Here is a 26,372-nt window from a genome sequence, read left to right as displayed (position 1 = left end):
ATTATTATTATTTTATTATTATGCCATTATTATACAGGATTTTTATAGCACCCACCGTTTGAGCAGCGGTTTACATTATGGAAGTATGCAGTGCGCACCTATGTAGATTAGGATAGAGGTTTGGGAGTCCGGGCCCCAACCAGAACTCACCAGAGACAAGGAGGCAAGCGGACTATCTTGGTACAGTATATAAAAGGTACAAATAAAGTATATCAACAATTGTACATTTTTTTTTTTTTACAAAAATGTATTAATACAGAAAACAGGACAAAAAGAATCTAAAAACACAGATGACGTGGTATTTTGACTAGTTTCGCGCGTTTACCGCTTCATGAGGATGCTTCATCAGGAAATACATCTGCGCTTCTGCAAGAATGGTCAAACATTCCCATAGACACACTCCTAAACCTTGTGGACGGCCTTCCCAGAAGAGTTGAAGCTGTTATAGCTGCAAAGGGCGGAGCCAACTCAATATGGAGCCCTACAGACTAAGACTGGGATGCCAGTAAAGTTCATGTGCGTGTAAAGGCGGGCGTTCCAATACTTTTGGTGATATAGTGTTTTTAGCAATGTGACCTAATTGGCAGTTAGAAGTTATAGTAAAAAAAAATAAAAAATTAAGTTCTGCTTTACTAATCTACATAGGTAAGGAAATGGGTGGCCTCACGATATGGTATTAAATACATTAAAAAAAACGTACAAAATGTATACCATATGTACCATCATCCGAGTTAAAGCGGGAGTCCGCCGGTGCTCCGCGTTTTTTTTTTTTTTTTAAAAGCCAGCAGCTACAAATACTGCAGCTGCTGACTTTTAAAATAGTGACACTTACCTGTCCAGCGCGCCCGCGATGTCGGCACCCGAAGCCGATCTGTAGATCATCTCTCGGGTGCTGCCGCCGCCATCTTGGGTATGGGAATCAGGAAGTGGAGCCTTTCGGCTTAATTTCCCGGTTCCCTACTGCGCATGCGCGAGCCGCGCTGCACAATAAGGACGGTCCCCGCTGCCTCTGGGATCTGTGTGTTTTCCCAGCAGGCAGCGGGGCACTTGCGGAAAGGGGCGTAATCTACGCCCCTTTCCGCAGAGAGCTATCCCGGAAGTGGGTGCAGATACCTGTACTGTACAGGTATCTGCACCCCCCTCCCCCCTGAAAGGTGCCAATTGTGGCGCCGGAGGGGGGGAGGGTTCCGATGAGCGGAAGGTCCACTTTAGGGTGGACCTCCGCTTTAAATGGGATAGAGGTTTGGGAGTCCGGGCCCCAACCAGAGACAAGGAGGCAAGCGGACTATCTCGGTACAGTATATAAAAAGGTACAAATAAATTATATAAACAATCATAAAAAAATTTTACTAAATTTTACTAAAATTTATTAATACAGAAAACAGGACAAAAAAAGATTGTAAAAACACATTACGTGGTATTTCGACTAGTTTCGCGGGTTTACCGCTTCATCAGGATATACATCTGTAAATAAATAGAAATTCAATAACAATAATAGAAGACATTTTTATTTTAAACAGTACAAATTGATATAGTGGGGGGAGAGGGGAGTAGTCAAAATATAAGGCTGCTTACCCAAGCTCCAGCGCAAGCAGAGCACACACGGCACGTCAAGTCGAGTCTTATATTTTGACCACTCCCCTCTCCCCCACTATATCAATTTTTACTGTTTAAAACACAAATTTCTTCTATTATATTGTTATTGAATTTCTATTTACAGATTGTATTTCCTGATGAAGCGTCCTGATGAAGCGGTAAACCCGGGAAACTAGTCGAAATACCACGTCATGTGTTTTTACAATCTTTTTGTCCTGTTTTCTGTATTAATACATTTTTGTAAAAAAAATTTTTATGATTGTATATATATCTATTTGTACCTTTATATATTGTACTCGAGATAGTCCACTTGCCTCCTTGTCTCTGGTGAGTTCTGGTTGGGGCCCAGACTCACAAACCTCTATCCCATTTAACTCGGATGATGGTACATATGGTATACATTTTGTACATTTGTTATGTATTTAATAGCATATCGTGAGGCCACCCATTTCCTTACCTATGTAGATTAGTAAAGCAGAACTCTTGTATAAACTTAAAATGTTTTTTTTTTTTTAACTATAGCTTCTAACTGCCAATTAGGTCACATTGCTAAAAACACTATATCACCAAAAGTATTGGGACACCTGCCTTTACACGCACATGAACTTTACTGGCATCCCAGTCTTGGACGCACCGCCACTGGTTGGGAGCATAAAATTGTCCAAAACGTCTTGGTATGCTGACGCCTTAAGAGTTCCCTTCACAGGAACCTAAGGGGCCAAACCTAACCCTGGAAAAGCAACCCCCCACACCATAATCCCCCTTCCACCAAATGATTTGGACCAGTATACAAAGCAAGGTCCATAAAGACATGGATGAGCGAGTTTGGGGGTAGAGGAACTTGACTGTCCTACACCTCAACCCGATAGAACCCCTTTGGGATGACTTAGATCTGCGAGCCAAGCCTTCTCGTCCAACATCAGTGCCTGACGTCACAAATGCTCTTCTGGAAGAATGGTCAAACATTCCCATAGACACACTCCTAAACCTTGTGGACGGCCTTCCCCAGAAGAGTTGAAGCTGTTATAGCTGCAAAGGATGGGCCAACTCAATATTGAACCCTACGGACTAATGCCCCGTTCACACGTTCTGAAAATCGGGCGAAAGATCATCCAACTTTTTTTGCTTACTAGTCGCAAGTAGAAACTGAATAGTGAGAGAGACACCACCGCTCTAGGCAGATCCACGAGACAAAAAAACAGCTCCTCCAGGAATAGAGAGACCTGGGTGCAGGCAACGGCATGCAGACAATGTAGATAATTAGGAAGACTCTGGACGGCCGCACTCCAAAACAAACTCAATGCCTTTTATTCGTAGAACAGGAACACATCAAATGAATCACAGCAAAAGCGACAACCTCTAACGCGTTTCACACTACCAAGAGTGCTTATTCATAGCCGAGTAGAAACTGAATAGGTTACTAAAGTCAAGAAAATTCTGGTACGGCAGAAAAAAATAAAAATAAATCGGAAGGTATGTCATGCGTTGTATTGTATTTACAGATGACAAATGTACTAACTAAACGAAAATCGTACAATCTGGCATCGTACCAGGAAAATGTTCATGCTTGTCCGATCGAATATTATCTGAGGAACTGTCATGAGCGGCTCTCCAAAGCTCTGTACTTAATGCTACGATTATGCAAAATTTTTCGTAGGATTTTCGGATCGTGTGTGCGGGCCATAAGACTGGGATGGTATTGAACTTCATGTGTGCAAAGGCAGGCGTCCCAATACTTTTGGTAATATAGTGTATAACAGTTCTGTCCCATTTCTTCAAATTTGATGGATTACTAATATGCATATTGGCATATCTCTTCCCTTAAAGTCTATTTTACTTTAGCTCTGTGGGAGATGCCATGGGGGAGGGGAGGTGTGCTGGACCCATCCTTGTATCTGCATGACAGGCTGGATGATCCATAAATGCGCGGTCTGTGAAATTACGATCGGCCCTCTACAATCCTACCAAATAAAGCCGAGAGTGCCAGTCATTTTAGTATGATGACCACATAGTATATTTTATAAATATGGAGGGGGTGAAGAAAAAAAAAAAGAATGAATAAAATTTTATCAAATGAATATGTTTTACTTATGTACAGAGTGATAGGATTCCGAGCAACAGAGGAAGAACTTCAGAAAAACAAAGCAAAGACGTTCCAGATAAAAGATCTCCATTAATAAGGGTCAGAAAAAATACATTCAGTCTGTGTCTTTCTCATCAGAGTCCTCCTTTCATCAGAGTCCTCCCTTACATCAGGGTCCAAATTACATCAGGGTCCCCATTAGATCCCCCCTTACATCAGGGTCCCCATTAGAGCCCCCCTTACATCAGGGTCCCCATTACATCAGGGTCCTTATTAAAGCCCCCCTTTACATCAGAGTCCCCCCTTACATCAGGGTCCCCATTAGAGCCCCCTTTACATTAGTCCCCATTAAAGCCCCCCCCACATTAGTGTTCCCATTAGGGTCCCCCTTAAAATCCCCTTAAATCATGGTGCCAATCAGAATCACTCTTAAATCAGAGTGCCTATCAGAGTTCCCCACTTACATCAGGGTCCCCATTAAAGCCCCCTTTACATCAGAGCCCCCCTTACATCAGGGTCCCTATTAGAGCCCCCATTTACATCAGAGCCCCTCCCTTACATCAGGGTCCCCATTAAAGCCCCCATTTACATCAGAGCCCCTCCCTTACATCAGGGTCCCCATTAAAGCCCCCCTTTACATCAGTCCCCCTTACATCAGGGTCCCCATTAGAGCCCCCCTTTACATTAGTCCCCATTAAAGCCCCCCCACATTAGTGTTCCCATTAGGGTCCCCCTTAAAATCCCCTTAAATCATGGTGCCAATCAGAATCACTCTTAAATCAGAGTGCCTATCAGAGTTCCCCACTTACATCAGGGTCCCCATTAAAGCCCCCTTTACATCAGAGCCCCCCTTACATCAGGGTCCCCATTAGAGCCCCCATTTACATCAGAGCCCCTCCCTTACATCAGGGTCCCCATTAAAGCCCCCATTTACATCAGAGCCCCTCCCTTACATCAGGGTCCCCATTAAAGCCCCCCTTTACATCAGAGCCCCCCCCTTACATCAGGGTCCCCATTAAAGCCCCCCTTTACATCAGAGCCCCCCCCTTACATCAGGGTCCCCATTAGAGCCCCCCTTTACATCAGAGTAGAGCTGCACGATTCTGGCCAAATTGAGAATCATGATGTTTTTGCTTAGAATAAAAAGATCACGATTCTCGCATAAAATCTTTCACGTTATACAAAAAAAAAAAAAAAAAAATGGGCTAAGTTTACTGGTTAGTTTTTTTTTTAAATCATTAAAGTAATTAATACTAATAAAGTGCAAATACAGTGAGATAAAATATTGCAACAACCGTCATTTTATTCTCTAGGGCGTCTACTAAAAAAATATATCTACTGTTTGGGGGTTCTAAGTAATTTTCTAGCCAAAAAAAAAAAGATTTTAACTTGAAATCAACAAATGTCAGAAAAGTGGTTAAACTTTTTTCACTTACACACAAAGTCTATCCCATTGACAAATTGTTACAATGTTTATACTTAAGTTCAACTGATAAAGAATGTTGTGATTCTTGGCAGACTGCCCAGGTTTTCTCTTCCTTTCTTTTGAAGGCTGTGGCTTCAGAAGAGCAGAGAGAATTCTTTCCATAGAAAGAATTGTGAAACAGTTTAGACAAGATCGCGATAATGATTCTTGACGATTAATTGTGCAGCTCTACAACAGAGTACCCCTTACATCGGGGTCCCCATTAGAGCCCCCCTTTAAATTAGTCCCCATTAGAGCCCCCCACATTAGTGTTCCCATTAGGGTCCCCCTTAGAATCCCCTTAGATCATGGTGCCAATCAGAATCGCTCTTAAATCAGAGTGCCTATCAGAGTTCCCCACTTACATCAGTATTCCCTTCCGAGTTGCTACTTACATCAGAGTCCCCCCTTACATCAGGGCCTACATCAAAGTCCCCCCTTCTTAAATCAGGGTCCCCATTAAAGATTAGTGTCCCCCCTCCTTTACCTCAGGGTCCCCATCAAAGTCCCCCCTGGGTCCTCCTGAGATTTATCCTTACATCAGGGCCTCCATTAGAGTCCCCTTAAATCAGCGTGTCAATAAGAATTTCTCTTAAATCAGAGAGCCTAACAAAGTCCCCCTCTTGCATCAGGGTGCACATCAGAGTCCCCCTTACATCTATGTTTTCTTCAGAGTTTCTACTCTAGAGTCCCCCCCTTAAGAGCAGGTCTGGACAGAAGCTCCGTCCTCCAATGAATGCTGGGGCAAGCACATGATTGGTTGCTAAGACCCTGGCAGTCCTAGCAACCAGCGATAGGTTAGATGACAGTGCAGGGGGGGGAGGGGTGTACTGGAGACAAGGGGGGTGCAGAATCTGCTCTCCTGAAAAAAGACCTGTGTGAAAGCACAACGGGCCCACATTGAGGATACGCCACTAGCTGTGGGGCAGATAGAAATCTTGCAGCAGGCCAGATTTGCACCCCAGGTCGTAAGTTTGAACACCCCCCTGGCCTAAAAGGATAACTGAATGGCAGGTGAACCTCTATATTACAGTCCAACATTCTTGTCATTAGTATAGCAACCACGACCAAGATCCCAAACAGCAGACGCTCTCTAAACTTTTCCTTTTTTAAAGCAGAACTCTAGCCAAAAACAACAAGATATAAAGGAATAGCACTATAAAATATAACATAACAAAACCAGCTACGCAATACGTGCAATAGCCAACTTCAATCCAGAGATGGTCCCTGCAGTACTTTTTTTCTGCCTCTAGATGTCCTCAGTCTGGTGGCCAGCATCATTCTACCTGTGAAGGAGAAGCAGCACAGGGATGAGCCCATCTCTATGTCACTCTGCTCTCCCCTCCTATCAGCATGCTTTTAGTCACATGTTGGCTCCTTGTGCTGCTTCTTCCTCTTGAACATCAGCCCGGCTGTACAGGGGACTGCATGAGACTGATACCAGGTCAAATTCAGATAGTTTTACAGCTTGCATTGAAAAAAAATAAAATAAAGATGTATTAATGATTACAGATGTGTTTTTTTATATCTGAGTTTAGCTTTATTGTTCTGTGATGAATAACGTTGAGGAAAGGAGATGTAGACATGTGGTTATACTAGAGACTGCGATCTGTAGGGGGTTCTACCAGTCTGATTAGAGAATAGTAAATGTGGACAGGTTATCGGAAGGCAGCAGAGAGCTCAGGACATCATCAATATATAAAACAGTTCTTACTCTGCGTACAGTACAGCCCCGTCCATCCAGGCGTGCATTTGCATTCCCCGTCGTATGTGCTGCACTCGGCATCATTGTGACAGTTACATGTGTGGATACAGTCTGGACCCCAGAGACCGGGAGGACATTCTGCCGGAAAAAAAAAAAAAAAAAAGAACATAAAACAAGAAAAATAAATATTAGCCCATTTCCAACCACTGGTTTCATTGCTGGTCTCCCTCAGAAATACTAAATGGTGGGCTAAATCTGGCTTCAGTATTTTCGGAGTAACTGAAACAAAACTTGGAGGCACCAGATAAAAGACAGAGGTTCTCCTCAATTAGTAACACAACCACATGCAACAAAGGGGCTAGTGACACGTATTGACCTAATATGGCCATATTTGAACAATGCCAATGCTGGTGACATGATTGACCAAATGTGGCCATACTCGGGCAGGGTCAATGTTGGTGAGATGATTGACCCAATAAGGCCATATTTGGACATTGTGAGTGCTGGTGAGATGATTCAACCAATGTGGCCATATTTTGACAATGTCAATGCTGGTGACATGATTGACCTAATATGGCAATACCTGGACAATGTCAATGCTGGTGACTTGATTGACCTAATATGGCCATATTTGGACAATGCCAGCACTGGTGACATAGACCTAATATGGCCATATTTGGACAATGCCATTGCTGGTGACATGATTGACCCAATAAGGCCATATTTGGACAATGTCAATGCTGGTGATATTATTGACCTAATATGGCAATACTTGGACAATATCAATTTTGGTGACATGATTGACCTGGCATTGACGCTGGCATTGTCCAAATAGCCATATTTGGACAATGCCAGCGCTGGTGACATAGACCTAATATGGCCATATTTGGACAATACCAATGCCGGTGACATGATTGACCCAATAAGGCCATATTTGGACAATGTCAACGCTGGTGACATGATTGACCTAATGTGGCCATACAGTGTCAATGTTGGTGACATAATTGACCCAATAAGGCCATATTTGGACATTGTCAGTGCTGGTGAGATGATTCACCCAATGTGACCATATTTTGACAATGTCAATTCTGGTGACGTGATTGACTTAATATGGCCATATTTGGACAATGCCAATGCCGGTGACATGATTGACCCAATAAGGCCATATTTCAACAATAAATTTAAAAGTTGCGATGCGCTAATTTCAAACCATAAAATAATCGTAGTAAACCACAAATATACAGTTAAAAATACAAAGTGCAACTGTGCATAAATTAATCAAATAATGCTTCTGTGCATGCATAAAAGTGATAGCTAGTGCCTAAACTGTAGAGTGACTATCTGTGCAAATAAACGTAAATTTGTCATAAAGACCAAAATACATACATATATATAGTGTATGAACTTTTTTGCAAAATATATATAATAAAGCAAAGACAAGTTAGGAGTGTACGTTTAAGTGATAACTGGTGTAAGGACCATAAAGTGGCTAAATGTGCAAAAAACGCAAATTTACGCAAATTTATCATAAAAAAACATATAAAGAGTGGATATTACTTATAAAAACATATAAAGAGTGGATATTACTTAAAAATGAAAAATACAGGTATCAAACAAATATAAACTGTTTAGTACAAGTGACCAGCGTGATTGGAGATAAAAATGTCCCATACACAGGCAGATCATGCAATTCGGTAAATGCACTAAGTGAGATGTGCAACGTGCTGGGCAATCAATCCATCCGTGATGATCCGTGCAATAAAGTGCAAATAATATGCAATTACCTCACTGCTGTGAGTAAACAGCAATATAAATGATGATCACCAGGATGATTGCTGGAAACGGCAGAGTGACACAATCTTTTGGGAGACTTCTCTAACTTCCTCGTAAATGGCAAGTAAACTCAAAGGAATAGATTAAAGGAGACCGCCATAGTGTAGTATTTCAAACATCTAAGTTTTATTAAACAAGTTTAAAAACTACTCACAAACGATGCTGGTTTAAGCACATCAGACAAACAGCATTAGAGCAAAACCGGATATGGACGTCACTTCCGGGTTCCTACGCGTTACGTCTTGGAGACTTCAAGACGTAACGCGTAGGAACCCGGAAGTGACGTCCATATCCGGTTTTGCTCTAATGCTGTTTGTCTGATGTGCTTAAACCAGCATCGTTTGTGAGTAGTTTTTAAACTTGTTTAATAAAACTTAGATGTTTGAAATACTACACTATGGCGGTCTCCTTTAATCTATTCCTTTGAGTTTACTTGCCATTTACGAGGAAGTTAGAGAAGTCTCCCAAAAGATTGTGTCACTCTGCCGTTTCCAGCAATCATCCTGGTGATCATCATTTATATTGCTGTTTACTCACAGCAGTGAGGTAATTGCATATTATTTGCACTTTATTGCACGGATCATCACGGATGGATTGATTGCCCAGCACGTTGCACATCTCACTTAGTGCATTTACCGAATTGCATGATCTGCCTGTGTATGGGACATTTTTATCTCCAATCACGCTGGTCACTTGTACTAAACAGTTTATATTTGTTTGATACCTGTATTTTTCATTTTTAAGTAATATCCACTCTTTATATGTTTTTATAAGTAATATCCACTCTTTATATGTTTTTTTATGATAAATTTGCGTAAATTTGCGTTTTTTGCACATTTAGCCACTTTATGGTCCTTACACCAGTTATCACTTAAACGTACACTCCTAACTTGTCTTTGCTTTATTATATATATTTTGCAAAAAAGTTCATACACTATATATATGTATGTATTTTGGTCTTTATGACAAATTTGCGTTTATTTGCACAGATAGTCACTCTACAGTTTAGGCACTAGCTATCACTTTTATGCATGCACAGAAGCATTATTTGATTAATTTATGCACAGTTGCACTTTGTATTTTTAACTGTATATTTGTGGTTTACTACGATTATTTTATGGTTTGAAATTAGCGCATCGCAACTTTTAAATTTATTTTCCAGTAGTGAGAGACAACTCATTTAGTGATTGCTGCTTTTTTCTATTAGTTATTTTCCATTCTTCCCATAGAGCGCAGAAGTTTTTAGATATACATATTTCAACAATGTCAACGCTGGTGACATAATTGACATAATATGGTCATACTTGGACAATGTCAATTCTGGTGACATGATTGACCTAATATAGCCATATTTGGACAATGCCAGTGCTGGTGACACAGACCTAATATGGCCATATTTGGACAATGCCAATGCCGGTGACATGATTGACCCAATAAGGCCATATTTGGACAATGTCAATGCTGGTGACATGATTGACCTAGTATGGCAATATTTGGACAATGTCAATTCTGGTGATATGATTGACCTAATATAGCCATATTTGGACAATGCCAGCACTGGTGACATAGACCTAATATGGCCATACTTGGTCAATGCCAATGCCGGTGACGTGATTGACCCAATAAGGCCATATTTGGACAATGTCAACGCTGGTGACATGATTGACCTAATATGGCCACACTTGGGCAATTTGATCGAAGACTGTATGGCTCAGAGCAGTGGGAAACAAAGTCTTACTTTGGAAGTTTGCAGTCAGGGTGTCCAAGATGAGGTGTCCTCCCACACACCAATAGACAAACGGTCATCGAATAAAAGAAGCAGCCGGAAACTCCATAACATCAAGTGTATTTCTTTTCAAGCCTTCACAGTGAGTAGAGTCAGCAGCAGACTAGTTTCGGCGATAAGCCTTGTTCACAGCACTGAGGCTTATCGCTGACTGTACTCACTGTGAAGGCTTGAAAATAAATACACTTGATGTTATGGAGTTGCCGGCTGCTTCTTTTATTCGATGACCACACTCGGACAATGTCAATGTTGGTGACATGATTGAGATAATATGGCTATACTCAGACAATGTCAATGCTGGTGACATAATTGACCCAATATGGCCATATTTGACCAATGCCAACACTGGTGACATGACCTAATATGGCCATACTCAGACAATGTCAATGCTGGTGATTAGGACATGCTTGACCTAATATGGCCATATCTGGACAATGTCAATGCTGGTGAGATAACTGACCTAATATGGCGCCATGGACATATTTGGTCAATGACCCTGTTCAAATATGGCTGGTATGTAGGTATATTATGTAAATAATGTCACCAGCATCCCCAGTAACCCTTTGTTTCGTGCAGCTGCAGGGCAGGGAATTCCATTGCCGCAGCTGATCGGCTGGTGAGCTGCGACCATGTGACATTTTTCCCCAGGTTAAGCCCAAACATTATCCCTAATATCTACTCCATCTAAAATAAAATAAAAACTTTTTGGCTTTATATACATTATATCTGCTTTATACATTTCTTGTGTTAAACAATTGACAATTAACAAATTAACAATGTCAACACTGGTGACATGATTGACCCAATAAGGCCATATTTGGGGAATGTCAATGCTGGTGACATGATTGACCCAATATGGCCATATTTAGATAATGTCAATGCTGGTGACACAATTGACCTAATATGGCAATACTTGGACAATGTCAATGCTGTTCACATGATTGACCTAATATGGCCATATTTGGACAGTGTCAATGCTGGTGACATGATTGACCCAATAAGGCCATATTTGGACAATGTCAATGCTGGTGACATGATTGACCCAATAAGGCCATATTTGGACAATGTCAAGGTCAGTGACATGATTGACCCAATAAGGCCATATTTGGACAATGTCAATGCTGGTGACATGATTGACCCAATAAGGCCATATTTGGACAATGTCAAGGTCAGTGACATGATTGACCCAATAAGGCCATATTTGGACAATGTCAAGGTCAGTGACATGATTGACCCAATAAGGCCATATTTGGACAATGTCAATGCTGGTGACATGATTGAGCCAATAAGGCCATATTTGGACAATGTCAATGCTGGTGACATGATTGACCCAATAAGACCCCATGGACATATTTGGTCAATGACACTGTTCAAGTATGGCCATGCAGCCATAGTATGTAAATAATGTCACCAGCATCCCCAGTAACCCTTTGTGTCATGCAGCTGTGGGGCAGGGATTTCCGTGGCTGCAGCTGATTGGGCTGATGAACTGCGACCATGTGAAAGTTTTGCCCGGATTGGCCCAAACCTTAGTTCATCCCCAACATCTACTCCATCCAAAATAAAAATAAAACTTTTTTGGCTTTATATACATTGTATCTGCTTTATAGATTTCTCATGCTCAATAATTAACAATTGACCATAGTTCACAATACGTGGATGGGATCATGTGATCTCTTGTGTACTTTTGTTTAGGCCGTTCTTGATACTTTAGTGTAAGAACATGAATTGCTCCTCTAACATGGGACATATTCATTGTTATCTGACCCCATACGAGTGTGTTTACCGTCAGAGCAGTCGCTGCCAATCCAGCCAGGGTAGCACTGACACGAGCCATCAATGGGGTTACAGGTGGAGTTGTTGCTGCATATACAGAATTCTGAACAGCCTTTTCCATACCTCCCGCTCGGGCACACTGCAGTATAAAGAAGAAAGTTCACACTTAGGTATCCAAGGCAATTTTTGAAAAGGTAGTTAATACTTTTATACTATTGGTGTATTTTCCCAAATTGTACTGGTGGTATGCCAGTGGGGTGCCTGGGTGATGTGTGGTCTGCTTCTCTGAACCAAGGAACTTGGTGAAAGTAATATTTGAATCTGAAAGTTAGAGAACATTAGCGTTGAAAATAAGATTTAATTCCAAACATATAATACACTATATTGTCAAAAGTATTGGGGCGTATGCCTTTACACACACGTGAACTTTAATGCCATCCCAGTCTTAGTCCGTAGGGTTCAATATTGAGTTGGCCCACCCTTTACAGCTATAACAGCTTCAACTCTTCTGGGAACGCTGCCCACAAGGTTTAGGAGTGTGTCTATGGGGATGTTTGACCATTCTTCCAGAAGCACATTTGTGAGGTCAGGCACTGTTAGGCGAGAAAGCCTGGCTCACAGTCTCCGTTCTAATTCATCTCAAAGCTGTTCTATCGAGTTGAGATCGGGCGCAGGCCAGTCAAGTTCCTCCACCCCGAACTCGGGGTTGGGCTTGGCCCCTTAGTTTCAGTGAAGGGAACTCTTAAGGTGTCAGCACACCAAGACATTTTGGAAAATGTCATGCTCCCAACTTTATGGGAACAGTTTGGGGATGGCCCCTTCCTGTTCCAATATGACTGCACACCAGTGCACAAAATAAGGTCCATAAAGACATGGATGAGCAAGTTTGGGGTGGCCTGGCCTCAACCCAATAGAACAACCTATGGGATGAATTAGAGCGGAGACTGCGGGTCAGGCATTCTCGTCCACATCAGTGCCTGACCTCACAAATGCACTTCTGGAAGAATGGTCAAACATTCCCATAGACACCCTCCTAAACCTTGTGGACGGCCTTCCCAGAAGAGTTGAAGCTGTTATAGCTGCAAAGGGTGGGCCAACTCAATATTGAACCCTATGGACTAAGAATGGGATTCCATTAAAGTTAATGTGCGTGTAAAGGCAGGCATCCTAACACTTTTGGTAATATAGTGTAAGTGCTACAGCCAACGAGTTTCAAGGACCACACATTGTCCCCTTCATCAGGGTCTAAAATATATGGAAGTAGCTGATATAGACTTAAAACTATTTTAGATAGCACGGGTGAATATTATAAAAATGAATGTCTTCCCAAGGATACTCTTTTATGCAGATGATACCAATACCCCTACCCAGGGGCTTCTTTACCCAATTTAATAGCATATTGACTAGGTTTGTGTGGAATGAGCGGAGACCACGAATTGCCCTGAGAATGCTGCGGGGCCCAAAACTGGGGGTGGTCTGTGAATCCCAGATGTCAGAGGTATTAATGGGCCATAGTTCTCCAACGGATCCTGAACTGGCGTTTCCATACTCATTCTAAGTTATGGGTGTCCTTGGAAAAGTGTATGGTGGGCAGAAACCTGTCTTACTCCCTGTGGCTGGTCCGGGAACACAGGGGACTATCATATGGCACCTCTCCCTTGACGACCCACGCTCTTCGAGTCTGGGATTGTATTAACCAGTTGTGGGATCTGGTTCCCCCTGTGTCCCCATTGGCTGTGCTTGGGGTGTTCCTATGATCCACCCCCCTGGTATACAAATGTGTTTTTTTGGACTGTAGGCAGCTGATGGAAATGCTAGTTGTGGTAAATTCATGGAGAACAGTAAGCTGCTGGCCTTTAAGGTTCTAAAGGCCTGGCGTGGCGGCTTTCCTATGGACTTCTGGCATTACAGACAGCTCCATAATTTCTTTGCACAGCATGGCCGCGCTATTGGAGACATGTCCTCGCTTACGCCTTTTGAACGTCTCTTTAGCTGAAGAACCTATACCTCATAGGATATCATAACTGTGTCAATTATTTGGTTCCATCACTCCCGACACTAAGCCTTTATTTGTCTGGGCATGGCAACGTGAAATGGGACTTGAGTTTTCTGAAGCTCAGCTGACTCATTTGTACCAGCTTACTCATTCTAGCGCTCTAGATTCCAAAATGCAAGAAACAAACTATAAGCTTCTATCGCACTGGTACAGAGTGCCTGCTAATCTGTGCCAAATCTATCCCTCCACACCTGACCTATGCTGGTGAGGCTGCGGCCATAAAGGTACATTGTTGCATCCGTGGTGGGAATGCCCTGTGATAGAACCCTTTTAGAAGAACATCAAAGCTCAGATACAATATATTCTTGGTCTAGACATTCCCTTGTTCCCATTTTCTTTGCCATGTCCCACCTCTGCTGACTAGTCAGTATAAAAAAAAGTGTATTGCCCCATCGTTTGAATGCGGCAAAGCGCTTGCTTCCAATCTGTTGGAAACACGCACAAATTGCCAGTAGAGAGGAGCGGATAAGAGGGGTAGATAGGATCAGGGATGCAGAGCACTGGATAGTAACCTGCAAGGGCACGCGCGAGCGCTTTGCCGGTATGTGGGCGGTGTAGTTGGATAGGGTTCCCGCCCCGGGATTAGTTTCTTTCAGCCTGGACTTGGCTCTTCTGGAGTTGGTGGAACCCTCTCTTTGATCATGAAGGAGGTCTCCGGGGCAGGGAGTTGGAATTTTCTCTAGACGGAGGACTGGCTCTCCTCTGTTATTCTTTATTATTTTTCCACAGCATATCGACGGGCATTGGTGTGAGCGATTGGACTGATACACAAACAATTTCGGTACGTACCTGGATTTTATTTTGTTCTCGTTTGCTGCCCCCCTTTTTTTTCTTTCCTTTTCTTGTTGTACAACTGCATAAAATGGATAACCTGACCTAATATTTTGCCACGGTAGGCGAGGTCTCCTCACTTGAGGACGATTCCACTCCTTCAATTCAGTATTTAAGAACCTGAGTAGGCGACTCCTGTGATGGCGGTCCATTGGGGGAGGATTGATGGAGGCCATTTGACCCCCCCCCCCTTCCTCAGGGGCAAGGCCTACAGGATCGCATTGTTATTCAGTATAATATTCAAACCTGAACGGCCCTTGGCGGTCTGGGATAGGTCCCGGAACCTACTTGTTCAACTGTTTATCATGTTTTGGATCTGCATTTATGCTTTTAAGGCTGTTGTCATCTTCTAATGGAGTACACAGTGGAACCTTGGATTGCGAGGTGGTTTATGAGCGTTTCGCAATACGAGCTATTATTTAAAAAAAAATCCTGACTCGCTTTACAAGCATTGTCTCACAAGACGAGGAGGATTCAAGCCTTTGGGGTGTGCAGTACCGCATTTGGCCAGAGGTGCAGGGGGGGGGGCGCTGGTGATGCTCTGAGACATTTGGAGACACTCCGTCTCTGAGTGGTCTCTGAGTGTTTCCAAGTTTCTCCGGCGTCCCCGCACCTGTGGCCACATGCGGTACTGCATAGAAAAGCAGTGGGTGTGGAACGGATTATCTGAGTTTCCATTATTTCTTATGGGGAAACTCGTTTTGATATACGAGCGCTTTGGATTACAAGCATTCTTCTTGAATGGATTACGCTCGTAATCCAAGGTATTAGTATACATTAAAGCGGGAGTCCACCGGGACTCCGCGTTTTTTTTTTTTTTTAAAAGCCAGCAGCTACAAATACTGCAGCTGCTGACTTTTAAAATAGTGACACTTACCTGTCCAGCGCGCCCGCGATGTCGGCACCCGAAGCCGATCTCTAGATCGTCTGTCGGGTCCTGCCGCCACCATCTTGGGTATGGGAATCAGGAAATGGAGCCTTTCGGCTTCATTTCCCGGTTCCCTACTGCGCATGCGCGAATCGCGCTGCGCAATAAGGACGCTCCCCGCTGCCTCTGGGATCTGTGTGTTTCCCAGCAGGCAGCGGGGCACTTGCGGGAAGGGGCGGGCACTTGCGGAAAGGGGCGTAAGTTACGCCCCTTTCCGCAGAGAGCTATCCCGGAAGTGGGTGCAGTTACCTGGATTATCCAGGTAACTGCACCCCCCTCCCCCCTGAAAGGTGCCGATTGTGGCACCGGAGGGGGGGAGGGTTCCGATGAGCGGAAGGTCCACTTTAGGGTGGACCTCCGCTTTAAGTAAGTAAGTAGCTGTGTTATGTGTGTTTGCATATATTGTACATGTCTTTGGAATTTTCTATCTTTCTCTACATGATGAAGATAGATGCCTTTTGAGACATGTTACTTTGTTTTGTTTAAATAAAGATTATATAAAAAAAATATATTTTATTTAGACTCTGTATTGAGAGAGATTGGCAAAGTCCAGCAGCTGAGGTTGCTTTCAGCATCTACCGAATGCTGTCAATACAGAGTCTGAATAATAGTTTTGAGTCTAAACTGGCTCATTCCATAGATTTTAAGTTCTGATGAATGGGATGATGTGTGGTCTCCGAAATGCGTTGGCTGTAGCACCTATTATATGGTTAGAATAAAACCTTATTTTGGACTCAATCTTCAGAATAAAATATTACTTTCATATTCTGAGGTTTTTTAGGGACAATCACCCTCTTTATGTCCGGTTTACTGACTGAGGGTTTTTCAGATGTTTTATAACAGAAAGTAAGGGAAACTAGACACGTGCAATTCGTTTAGTTCCAAATTTGTTTCTTAACAAATTTTTCATTAATTTTTACATTTGAAATTTCCGAAATTTTGAATATACGAATTCAAAAGAATGAAAATCCGAAAACCCGAAGATCTAAAATAACAAATAATAATAACTATTAAATTATAGGTATTGGAATTTCCTTTCAAATTTGGCTATTTGTGAATGTACAGTGCCTTGCGACAGTATTCGGCCCCCTTGAACTTTTCAACCTTTTGCCACATTTCAGGCTTCAAACATAAAGATATAAAATTTTTATTTTTTGTGAAGAATCACCAACAAGTGGGACACAATTGTGAAGTGGAACGAAATCTATTGGATATTTTAAACTTTTTTAGCAAATAAAAAACTAAAAAGTGGTGCAAACACATCTTTATGTTTGAAGCCTGAAATGTGGCAAAAGGTTGAACAGTTCAAGGGGGCCGAATACTTTCGCAAGGCACTGTAACTAATACAAATTTATCCGAAGTTACGAATTATTTGAAATAACGAATGCCGTATCTAAACTAATTGAATGTAACAATCTAAATAATAAATAACAATAATAATAATAATAAAACCTTTTTATTTTTATTTATTATTAATTTGTTCAATTTCATTTGTTTGGATGCATTCGTTATTTTGGATAATTCATAACTTCGGATAAATTCGTATTCGTTGCGTTCACAAACAGCCAAATTTAAAAGGAAATTCCAATACCTATAATTGAATAGTTAGTTATTATTAGTTAGTTATTACTTTGAATTTTACTGATTTTCTTTTGTTTCAGATTTTCGAATTTCTGGAAATTCGAAAATTCAAAAACTGAAAAGTGGAAAATTTTAAAAATTCGGAAATTTGAAAATATGGAAACGTGAAAATACGGAAATTCGGAAATCCAAAAATTAGAATTTTCAAATTTCAGAATTTCCCAAAAAAAGCAAAAAAAAAAAAACAAATGAAACAAAAACGAACAAATAATTTATTATTCATTTGTTCCATTCTATTTGTTTAGATGTGGCATAATTTGTAACTTGAGATAAATTTGTATTTGATACGTTCATTAACAGCCAAAAGGAAATTCCAACACCTATAATTTAATAGTTAGTTATTATTAGTTAGTTATTATTTTGAATTTTACAGATTTTTTTTTTTTTTTTTCAGATTTTCGAATTTTCGAAAATCAAAAATGAAAAAAATGAAAAATTTGAAAATTAAAAATTCGAAAAATTTGAAAAATTGAAAATGCGAAAAATTGAAAATTACAAAAATTACAAAATTAGGAAATTTGAAATCCGGAAATTTGGAAAGCCAAAAATTTCGGATTTTCAAATTTCTGAAAAAAGCAAAAAAATGAATGAAACAAAGATGAAAACTAACAAATTTTTTGTCAGTGCACATGTCTTAGCCCTTGTACACGCGGTCGGACATTCCGACAACCAAATCCGTCGGATTTTGTCCGTTGGATTTTGTCTGACGGATTTTGTCCGAAACTGTCGCATACACACGGTCGGACAAAGTTGTCGGAAAATCCGATCGTTCAGAACGTGATGACGTTATTTCGTTACGACGGGACTACGTTCAGGCTAGTAGCCAATAGCTTTGATGTAGGAATTTGATCTGAGCATGCGTGGCACTTTGTCCGATCGGAATTCTCTACACATGATCGGAGTATGTCCGATCGGAACATTTTTGTCAGAAAATTTTACCAACAAGTTGGAAAACTTGGTCCGTCGGATACTCCGACGGAAACAGTCCGATGGAGACCACACACAGTCGGAATATCTGACAAAACGGTCCGAGGGCTAAGAGAAATTGTGTTATTTTTTATTTTAATGTTTTGATCTTTTTCTTTTCATATAGTAAAATAAAATGAATAAAACCCATCAGTTGTGGAATACCACAAAAAGAAAGCTCCATCTGTCCAAAAAAAACCATATATATATATATATATATATATATATATATATATATATATATATATATATATAAACTTAACTTGGGTCCCATGTTGCATGACAGAGTAATTGTCAGTCAAAGTGTCACTGCAATGAAAACGGACAAATGGTCTGGACTGGTACTTGAACAGTTAAGCAGAAATGCAAATCCCACGCTCCTGCCAGAAGCGCGATGGGGTTGAACTTTGGTCATCGGCACATTATATATAAACCACAATCTCCAAGGTTATATGCATTGCCTGTTTCCCTATACCAGCGATGAGAATCATGATCAAACAGCGAAGAGCACTCTGTAAAGATTGAAATCCTCACAAAGACAACAGAAGATAAAGAATATATTACGGAGGATGTTGTATCCGGTTATTCACAGTTATCCGACCACAACTGTATTCATACAATCTGAACTGTGACCGGGAGGAGAGCACATCGAAGGCTTTTCTCAGAAAACCTCTTCAGAGCACCACGCTTGGTATTACCACATAGATAGAATAGGTGAAGGTTCATATTATTATATTCAGTCGATTGAATAATGGCTCCGAGTATCACTCCGGGAACAGCTACTCAATGCTTTTGTGAAGATTGGTTCTTAATGCCACATTAGATCCACCTTATTTGAATAAAATGGTCATCAATACCGGGGGGTGATAAAGAGTAGCACATCCAATGCCGATTTATTGCCGTTCACCACACCACAGGATGGTCCGTGTACCCATCACAACTTGGGTGTTTTTGTGAACATTCTTTTTGAGATATTCTTTAAGAAAAGTCCATTCACTGGAAACAGTGCACAGAATCCCGAAGGAGAGAATATTCTCAGCCCTTGTACACACGGGTCGGACATTCCGACAACAAAATCCGTTGGATTTTGGCCGAAGCGGGTGTTGCATACACACGGTCGGACAAAGTTGTCGCTAAATCCGATCGTACGTAACGTGATGACGTTATTTCGTTACGACGGGACTACGTTCAGGCTAGTAGCCAATAGCTTTGATGTAGGAATTTGATCTGAGCATGCGTGGCACTTTGTCCGATCGTAATTCTCTACAAACGATCGGACAAAGTCCGATCGGATCATGTTGTCGGAAAATTTTATAGCCCAGCTCTAAAACTTTGTTGGTCGGATATTCTGACGGAAACAGTCCGATGGAGCCCACACACAGTCGGATTATCAGACAACACGGTCCGATCAGACATTTTCCATCGGAATGTCCGACCGTGTGTACAAGGGCTTATAGATATATGTTGAATAAATGATAAATTGATTATGTTATGGGGACCATTGGAGGGGAAACCTTCTGTAATTTTGTGTCAGACAGGGGTCTCCAAACTGGCCCCCAGGCCAAATGCGGCACTTTGTTTGTCTTTATCCAGCCCTTGGGGCACTTTCTCTCCTACTAATATGAGGCACTATTCCCCCCACTGACACCAATGATAGGGGCACTATTCCTCCCACTAATACCAATGATAGGATACTATTCCTCCCACTAATACCAATGATGGAGCACTTTTTCTTCCACTGACCCCAACGATTGGGTATTATTCCTTCCACTATTACCAATGACGGGGCACTATTCCTCCCACTGACACCAACAATGGGAGACTTTATCTTCCACTAAGACCAACAATGGGGCACTATTCCTTCCATTGACCCCAATGATGGGGTGCTATTCCTTCCACTATTACCAATGATTGTGCACTATTCCTCCTACTGACATCAACAATGAGGCACTTTATCTTCCACTAATACCAACAGTGGGGCGCTATTTCTTCCATTGGCCCCAATGATGGGGTGCTATTCCGTCCCCTATTACCAATGTTGGGGCACTATTCCTTCCACTGACCCCAATAATGAGGCACTATTCCTTTCACACACACAAACAATAGGATACTATTCCTTTTACTATTACCAATGATGGGGCACTATTCCTCCCACTGACACCAATGATGGGGCACTATTCCTCCCACAGACACCAATGATGGGGCACTATTCCTCCCACTGACACCAATGATGGGGCACTATTCCTCCAAATGATACCAATGATGAGGCACTATTCCTCCCACTGATACCAATGATGGGGCACTATTCCTCTCACTGACACCAATGATGGGGCACTATTCCTCTCACTGACACCAATGATGGGGCACTATTCCTCCAAATGATACCAATGATGAGGCACTATTCCTCCCACTGATACCAATGATGGGGCACTATTCCTCTCACTGACACCAAAGATGGGGCACTATTCCTCCCACTAATATCAATGATGGGGCACTATTCCTCCCACTGACACCAATGACGGGGCACTATTCCTCCCACTGATACCAATGATGGGGCACTATTCCTCCCACTGACACCAATGATGGGGCACTATTCCTCCTACTGACACCAATGATGGGGCACTATTCCTCCCACTGATACCAATGATGGGGCACTATTCCTTCCACTGACCCTAAAAATGGGGCACTATTCCTTCCACATACACAAACAATAGGGTACTACAGTGAAACCTTTAACAAGCGTTTTGAAAGACTGTAGTTTTTAAAAAAATTCTGACTCGGTTTGCGAGTGCTGTCATACAACACGAGCAGAATTCAAGCTAATGGGGTGTGCAGTACTGCATTTGGCCAGAGGTGCGGGGGGGGGGGGGCGCCAGGGGCACTTGGAATGGTTTGGAGCCGCTCAGAAATACTCAGAATCGCTCGGAAATACTCCGTTCCCCGGTGTTTCTGAGGCTTTCCGAGTTCAGCTGAGCTGTCCCCGAGTATTTCCGGCTCTCCGGCTCACCCCCCCACATCTCTGGCCACATGCGGTATTGCGTGTAATAGAAGTCAATGGGGAACAAATTATCTTCATTTCCATTGACTTCAATGGGGAAACTCGCTTTGATATGCGAGTGCTTTGGATTACAAACATTCTCCTGGAACGGATTATGCTCGTAATCCAAGGTTCTACTGTATTATTTTACTATTATCAATGATGGGGCACTATTCCTCCTACTGACCCCAATGACGGGGCACTATTCCTCCTACTGACCCCAATGACGGGGCACTATTCCTCCTACTGACCCCAATGATGGGGCACTATTCCTTCCACTGGCACCAACCATGGGGTACTATTTCTTACATTATTACCAATGATTGGGGCACAAATCCTCCTCTTACTGACCACAGCTAATATGTAATTTTCTAAACCCCCCCCCCCCACTGACCACAAAGTCATTGTTTTTTCCCAACTACATTCTGCTCCCTCTGGCCACAATCTGATCCCCACTGACACCAACCCCCCCCCCCCCCCAAGTCTGGAGGACAGAATACTGACCCCCCTGGTGTAAGAGAAGGTTACTGTCACTTTAGAGAGAATTTCTCTCATTTCCTGTTGTATCCACATGACAGGAAGTCAATGGAAAGCCCAGTGGAGCACAGATAGTAAAAATACCTGACAGCCGTTGTAACCAACCAATGATGGGTGTCAATGGCCAAAATGAAAAAAATAAATAAAAAAAATAAAGTTTTTGCTTTCGATATACTTTACGTGTCAATTTATTTTATCTGCGTTTTCACCTCATAATGGTTTTCTCATGAATGTCACTATAGGTGTGGAACGCGTATTTTTTTTTTTTTTTTTTACCTCCTAATCTCCTATTCTTCATAAATCAGATTTTTATTCATGAATTTTTTAGGATATCTGCACATCAAACAAAACGTATTTTCTGCTCTTTTCAATAGAAACTGCACAGAGCCTCACAAACATCTCCAGGCAGCGCCAAGTGATATTTTAGTAATCTTTTTTTTTTTCTTGAATCGACATGCGTTTTATGGTAGCAAATGTTAAAATAACACATCAGTCAGTAAAATAACACAAGAAATACAGCGTGTGGTATTTGCACTGATGACACAAGCTAATACTTTTTTTGTTAGCAAAGCCAAAGTGATATTTATAACTAGGTGATAAAAAAATAAATATATAAAAAAAAAATACATAGGGATGTATTTATAAAACATTTGCCCTGCAAAATGAATGTGCATTCATTCTGTATAAATGCTATCAGCCCCGAATGTTACTAGGCTCTTTTCTCTATAGGTTGGATGTTCTTCATTCATAAGAAAAGCGTGCATCAGAAAAAAATACTGCATTGTGTCCACTAGATGGAGCCGACAGTCATAATATATCAAATATTTATTTTCAATGTTCATCAGCTCCATCTAGTGGCTATAGTGCAGCATTTTCCTGATGCATGCTAATCTTACAAAAGAAGAATGTTCAACCGGGAGAGAAAATAGTAACATTCGATTTTGCAAGCATTCTCACATAACTAAATGTACATGCAGTTTGGCAAGATAATTTTTTAGTTTTTTTTGTGAAGCACACAGTGCATGCGGTAAGTTTTTGTGACCTGTTAACCTTGCAAGATTATATAGGTCGGAAAAAAAAGGAGGTGGTGGTCTTTGGTTGATGGGGGAAGGGGGAGGGGTTACATACACACACACACACATCTAGTGGCTGCAGTAAAAAAAAAAAAAAAAACACATAGAACCCCCCCAAAAAAATTTGGAGGCCCCCCCCCATGTGAATGAGTATGGGTTACATAATACCCCTACCCATTCACCGAAAAAAAGTGTAAAAGTAAATAAAGACAGTACAAGAGTTTTTATTAAAATATAAAAAAAATGTCCCCTGATGTAGAGCTATCGTCATTCACATCACCCACCACACCTAAAAAAAAAAAAAAAAAAAAAAGCCTGCTCCGCCGTGAGACATTTCTTAAAAAGCTAAGGGGCGGGGCTACCCAGGCGACGTCACCTGGTAGCACCGTCCCTCCTGTCATTGACTGGTGCATGCTGGGCCGGCGGCGTCACGGGGGGGGGCGGTGCTAATGACGTTGCTGGGTGGCCCCTCCCCTTAGCTATTAAAGGAAATGTCACATGGAGGAGCAGGCAGATCGCCAGAGCAATTGCTACGAGCAATTGCTTTTCCAGGCATAAAAAGGCGCGGGTTTAAAAGCACACCTCAAAACACGTCTGAAAACCGCATGGATGTGAACCTAGACTTAGAGCCCATTCACACAGGGGCAACACGACTTGTAGGCGACTTGATCAGGCTACTTGGACACGACTTGACAGCGGCGACTTGGGACGACTTCAAAACGACTTGTGATGACTTCAAGCGCGACTTGGGACGACTTACAAGTCGCCCCAGGCCAGGCGACTTTTGCCGCGGCCAAGCAGAGAATGAGCTCAAGGGGAAACTCCACGGCAAATTTCTGAAAAAAATTTGGCGTGGGTTCCCCCTCCGAGAGCATACCAGGCCCTTAGGTCTGGTATGGATTCCAAGGGGAACCCCCTACGCCGAAAAAACGGCGTGGGGGTCCCCCCCAGATCCACACCAGACCCTTATCCGAGCACGCTACCCGGCCGGCCAGGAAAGGGGGTGGGGACGAGCGGGCGGCCCCCCCCCTCCTGAGCCGTACCAGGCCGCGTGCCCTCAACATGGGGGGGTGCCTTGGGGGAGGGGGGGCGTGCGGCCCCCCCACCCCAAAGCACCTTGTCCCCATGTTGATGAGGACAAGGGCCTCTTCCCGACAACCCTGGCCGTTGGTTGTCGGGGTCTGCGGGCGGGGGGCTTATCGGAATCCGGGAGCCCCCTTTAATAAGGGGGCCCCCGGATACCGGCCCCCCACCCTATGTGAATGAGTATGGGGTACAATGTACCCCTACCCATTCACCTGTGAAATAAAGTACAATAAAACACACAACACAGAGAAAAAGTATTTTATTGCACAGCCGGGGGTCTTCCGTCTTCGGGGGTCTTCTCGCCGGACTCCTCCGCTATGTGTGTGTAGCTCTTTTGCCAGCGGAGGAGTCCGGCTTTCTTCCTCCCCGCCGCCGGCCTCTTCTCCCGACTTCGGGGGTCTTGTCCCCCTCTTCGGTTCTTCTGCCGGGCCACCGCGCCTGGTCCGGTGGCCCGGTCTTCTGTCGCCGTCTTCCGTTCTTCTGTCGCCGCCTTCGGTTCTTCTGCCGGGCCACCGCGCCTTCTTATAGCTCTTTTACAGGCGGTGGCCCGGTCTTCCGTCGCCGCCGCCGCCGCCGCCTTCCGTTCTTCTCCTTCTTCTTCTCCTGGAGATGTTGACTCGACGAGCTCTCCGGCCACAATGCCAGGGACGCGCTCCGCTGCCTCTTATATAGGGACAATGGGGCGGTGTCACATGGGTTGATGTCACATGGTGACCCCGCCCCCTTACCATGTGACATCAACCCATGTGACCAACCCATGTGACATCAACCCATGTGACACCGCCCCATTGTCCCTATATAAGAGGCAGCGGAGCGCGTCCCTGGCATTGTGGCCGGAGAGCTCGTCGAGTCAACATCTCCAGGAGAAGAAGAAGGAGAAGAACGGAAGGCGGCGGCGGCGGCGGCGACGGAAGACCGGGCCACCGCCTGTAAAAGAGCTATAAGAAGGCGCGGTGGCCCGGCAGAAGAACCGAAGGCGGCGACAGAAGAACGGAAGACGGCGACAGAAGACCGGGCCACCGGACCAGGCGCGGTGGCCCGGCAGAAGAACCGAAGAGGGGGACAAGACCCCCGAAGTCGGGAGAAGAGGCCGGCGGCGGGGAGGAAGAAAGCCGGACTCCTCCGCTGGCAAAAGAGCTACACACACATAGCGGAGGAGTCCGGCGAGAAGACCCCCGAAGACGGAAGACCCCCGGCTGTGCAATAAAATACTTTTTCTCTGTGTTGTGTGTTTTATTGTACTTTATTTCACAGGTGAATGGGTAGGGGTACATTGTACCCCATACTCATTCACATAGGGTGGGGGGCCGGTATCCGGGGGCCCCCTTATTAAAGGGGGCTCCCGGATTCCGATAAGCCCCCCGCCCGCAGACCCCGACAACCAACGGCCAGGGTTGTCGGGAAGAGGCCCTTGTCCTCATCAACATGGGGACAAGGTGCTTTGGGGTGGGGGGGCCGCACGCCCCCCCTCCCCCAAGGCACCCCCCCATGTTGAGGGCACGCGGCCTGGTACGGCTCAGGAGGGGGGGGGCCGCCCGCTCGTCCCCACCCCCTTTCCTGGCCGGCCGGGTAGCGTGCTCGGATAAGGGTCTGGTGTGGATCTGGGGGGGACCCCCACGCCGTTTTTTCGGCGTAGGGGGTTCCCCTTGGAATCCATACCAGACCTAAGGGCCTGGTATGCTCTCGGAGGGGGAACCCACGCCAAATTTTTTTCAGAAATTTGCCGTGGAGTTCCCTCTTGAGAGCTGATAATTCTGTCAAAGTCGCCTCCGTATAGACGGAGATCCGACTTGGAGGCGACCTCCATTGAAATCAATGGGTACCGGTCGCCTACAAGTCGGATAGAAGTAGTACAGGAACCTTTTTTGAAGTCGGAGCGACTTCAGTAGCGTGCATTAACACGGCTCTCATTCACTTACATTGCTTTTTAAATGTTGTCCGACCTGAGGCGACCTGAGGCGACTAGGGGCGAC

The 26,372-nt window shown here is 43.5% G+C and overlaps 1 protein-coding gene across 4 annotated transcripts in view; it reads right to left on the bottom strand.

Moving 5' to 3' along the window:
* LOC143962650 (multiple epidermal growth factor-like domains protein 11) overlaps positions 1 to 26,372 on the bottom strand; it is a 981,904-nt gene that overhangs the window by 139,852 nt on the left and 815,680 nt on the right. For all 4 annotated transcript variants that reach the window (XM_077471986.1, XM_077471983.1, XM_077471984.1 and 1 more), the window contains 2 exons: positions 12,255 to 12,383; positions 6,859 to 6,987 (listed from right to left, as the gene is read on the bottom strand). In XM_077471986.1, the coding sequence (XP_077328112.1) occupies positions 6,859 to 6,987; positions 12,255 to 12,383 (258 nt within the window). The remainder of the gene's footprint in view (positions 1 to 6,858; positions 6,988 to 12,254; positions 12,384 to 26,372) is intronic.

This window comes from Lithobates pipiens, unplaced genomic scaffold (assembly GCF_037356315.1).
Source record: "Lithobates pipiens isolate NorthernLeopardFrog02 unplaced genomic scaffold, aLitPip1_a1.2 Scaffold_8, whole genome shotgun sequence".
Taxonomy (NCBI): Eukaryota; Metazoa; Chordata; class Amphibia; order Anura; family Ranidae; genus Lithobates; species Lithobates pipiens.
This window is presented reverse-complemented; position numbering and strand designations above follow the sequence as displayed.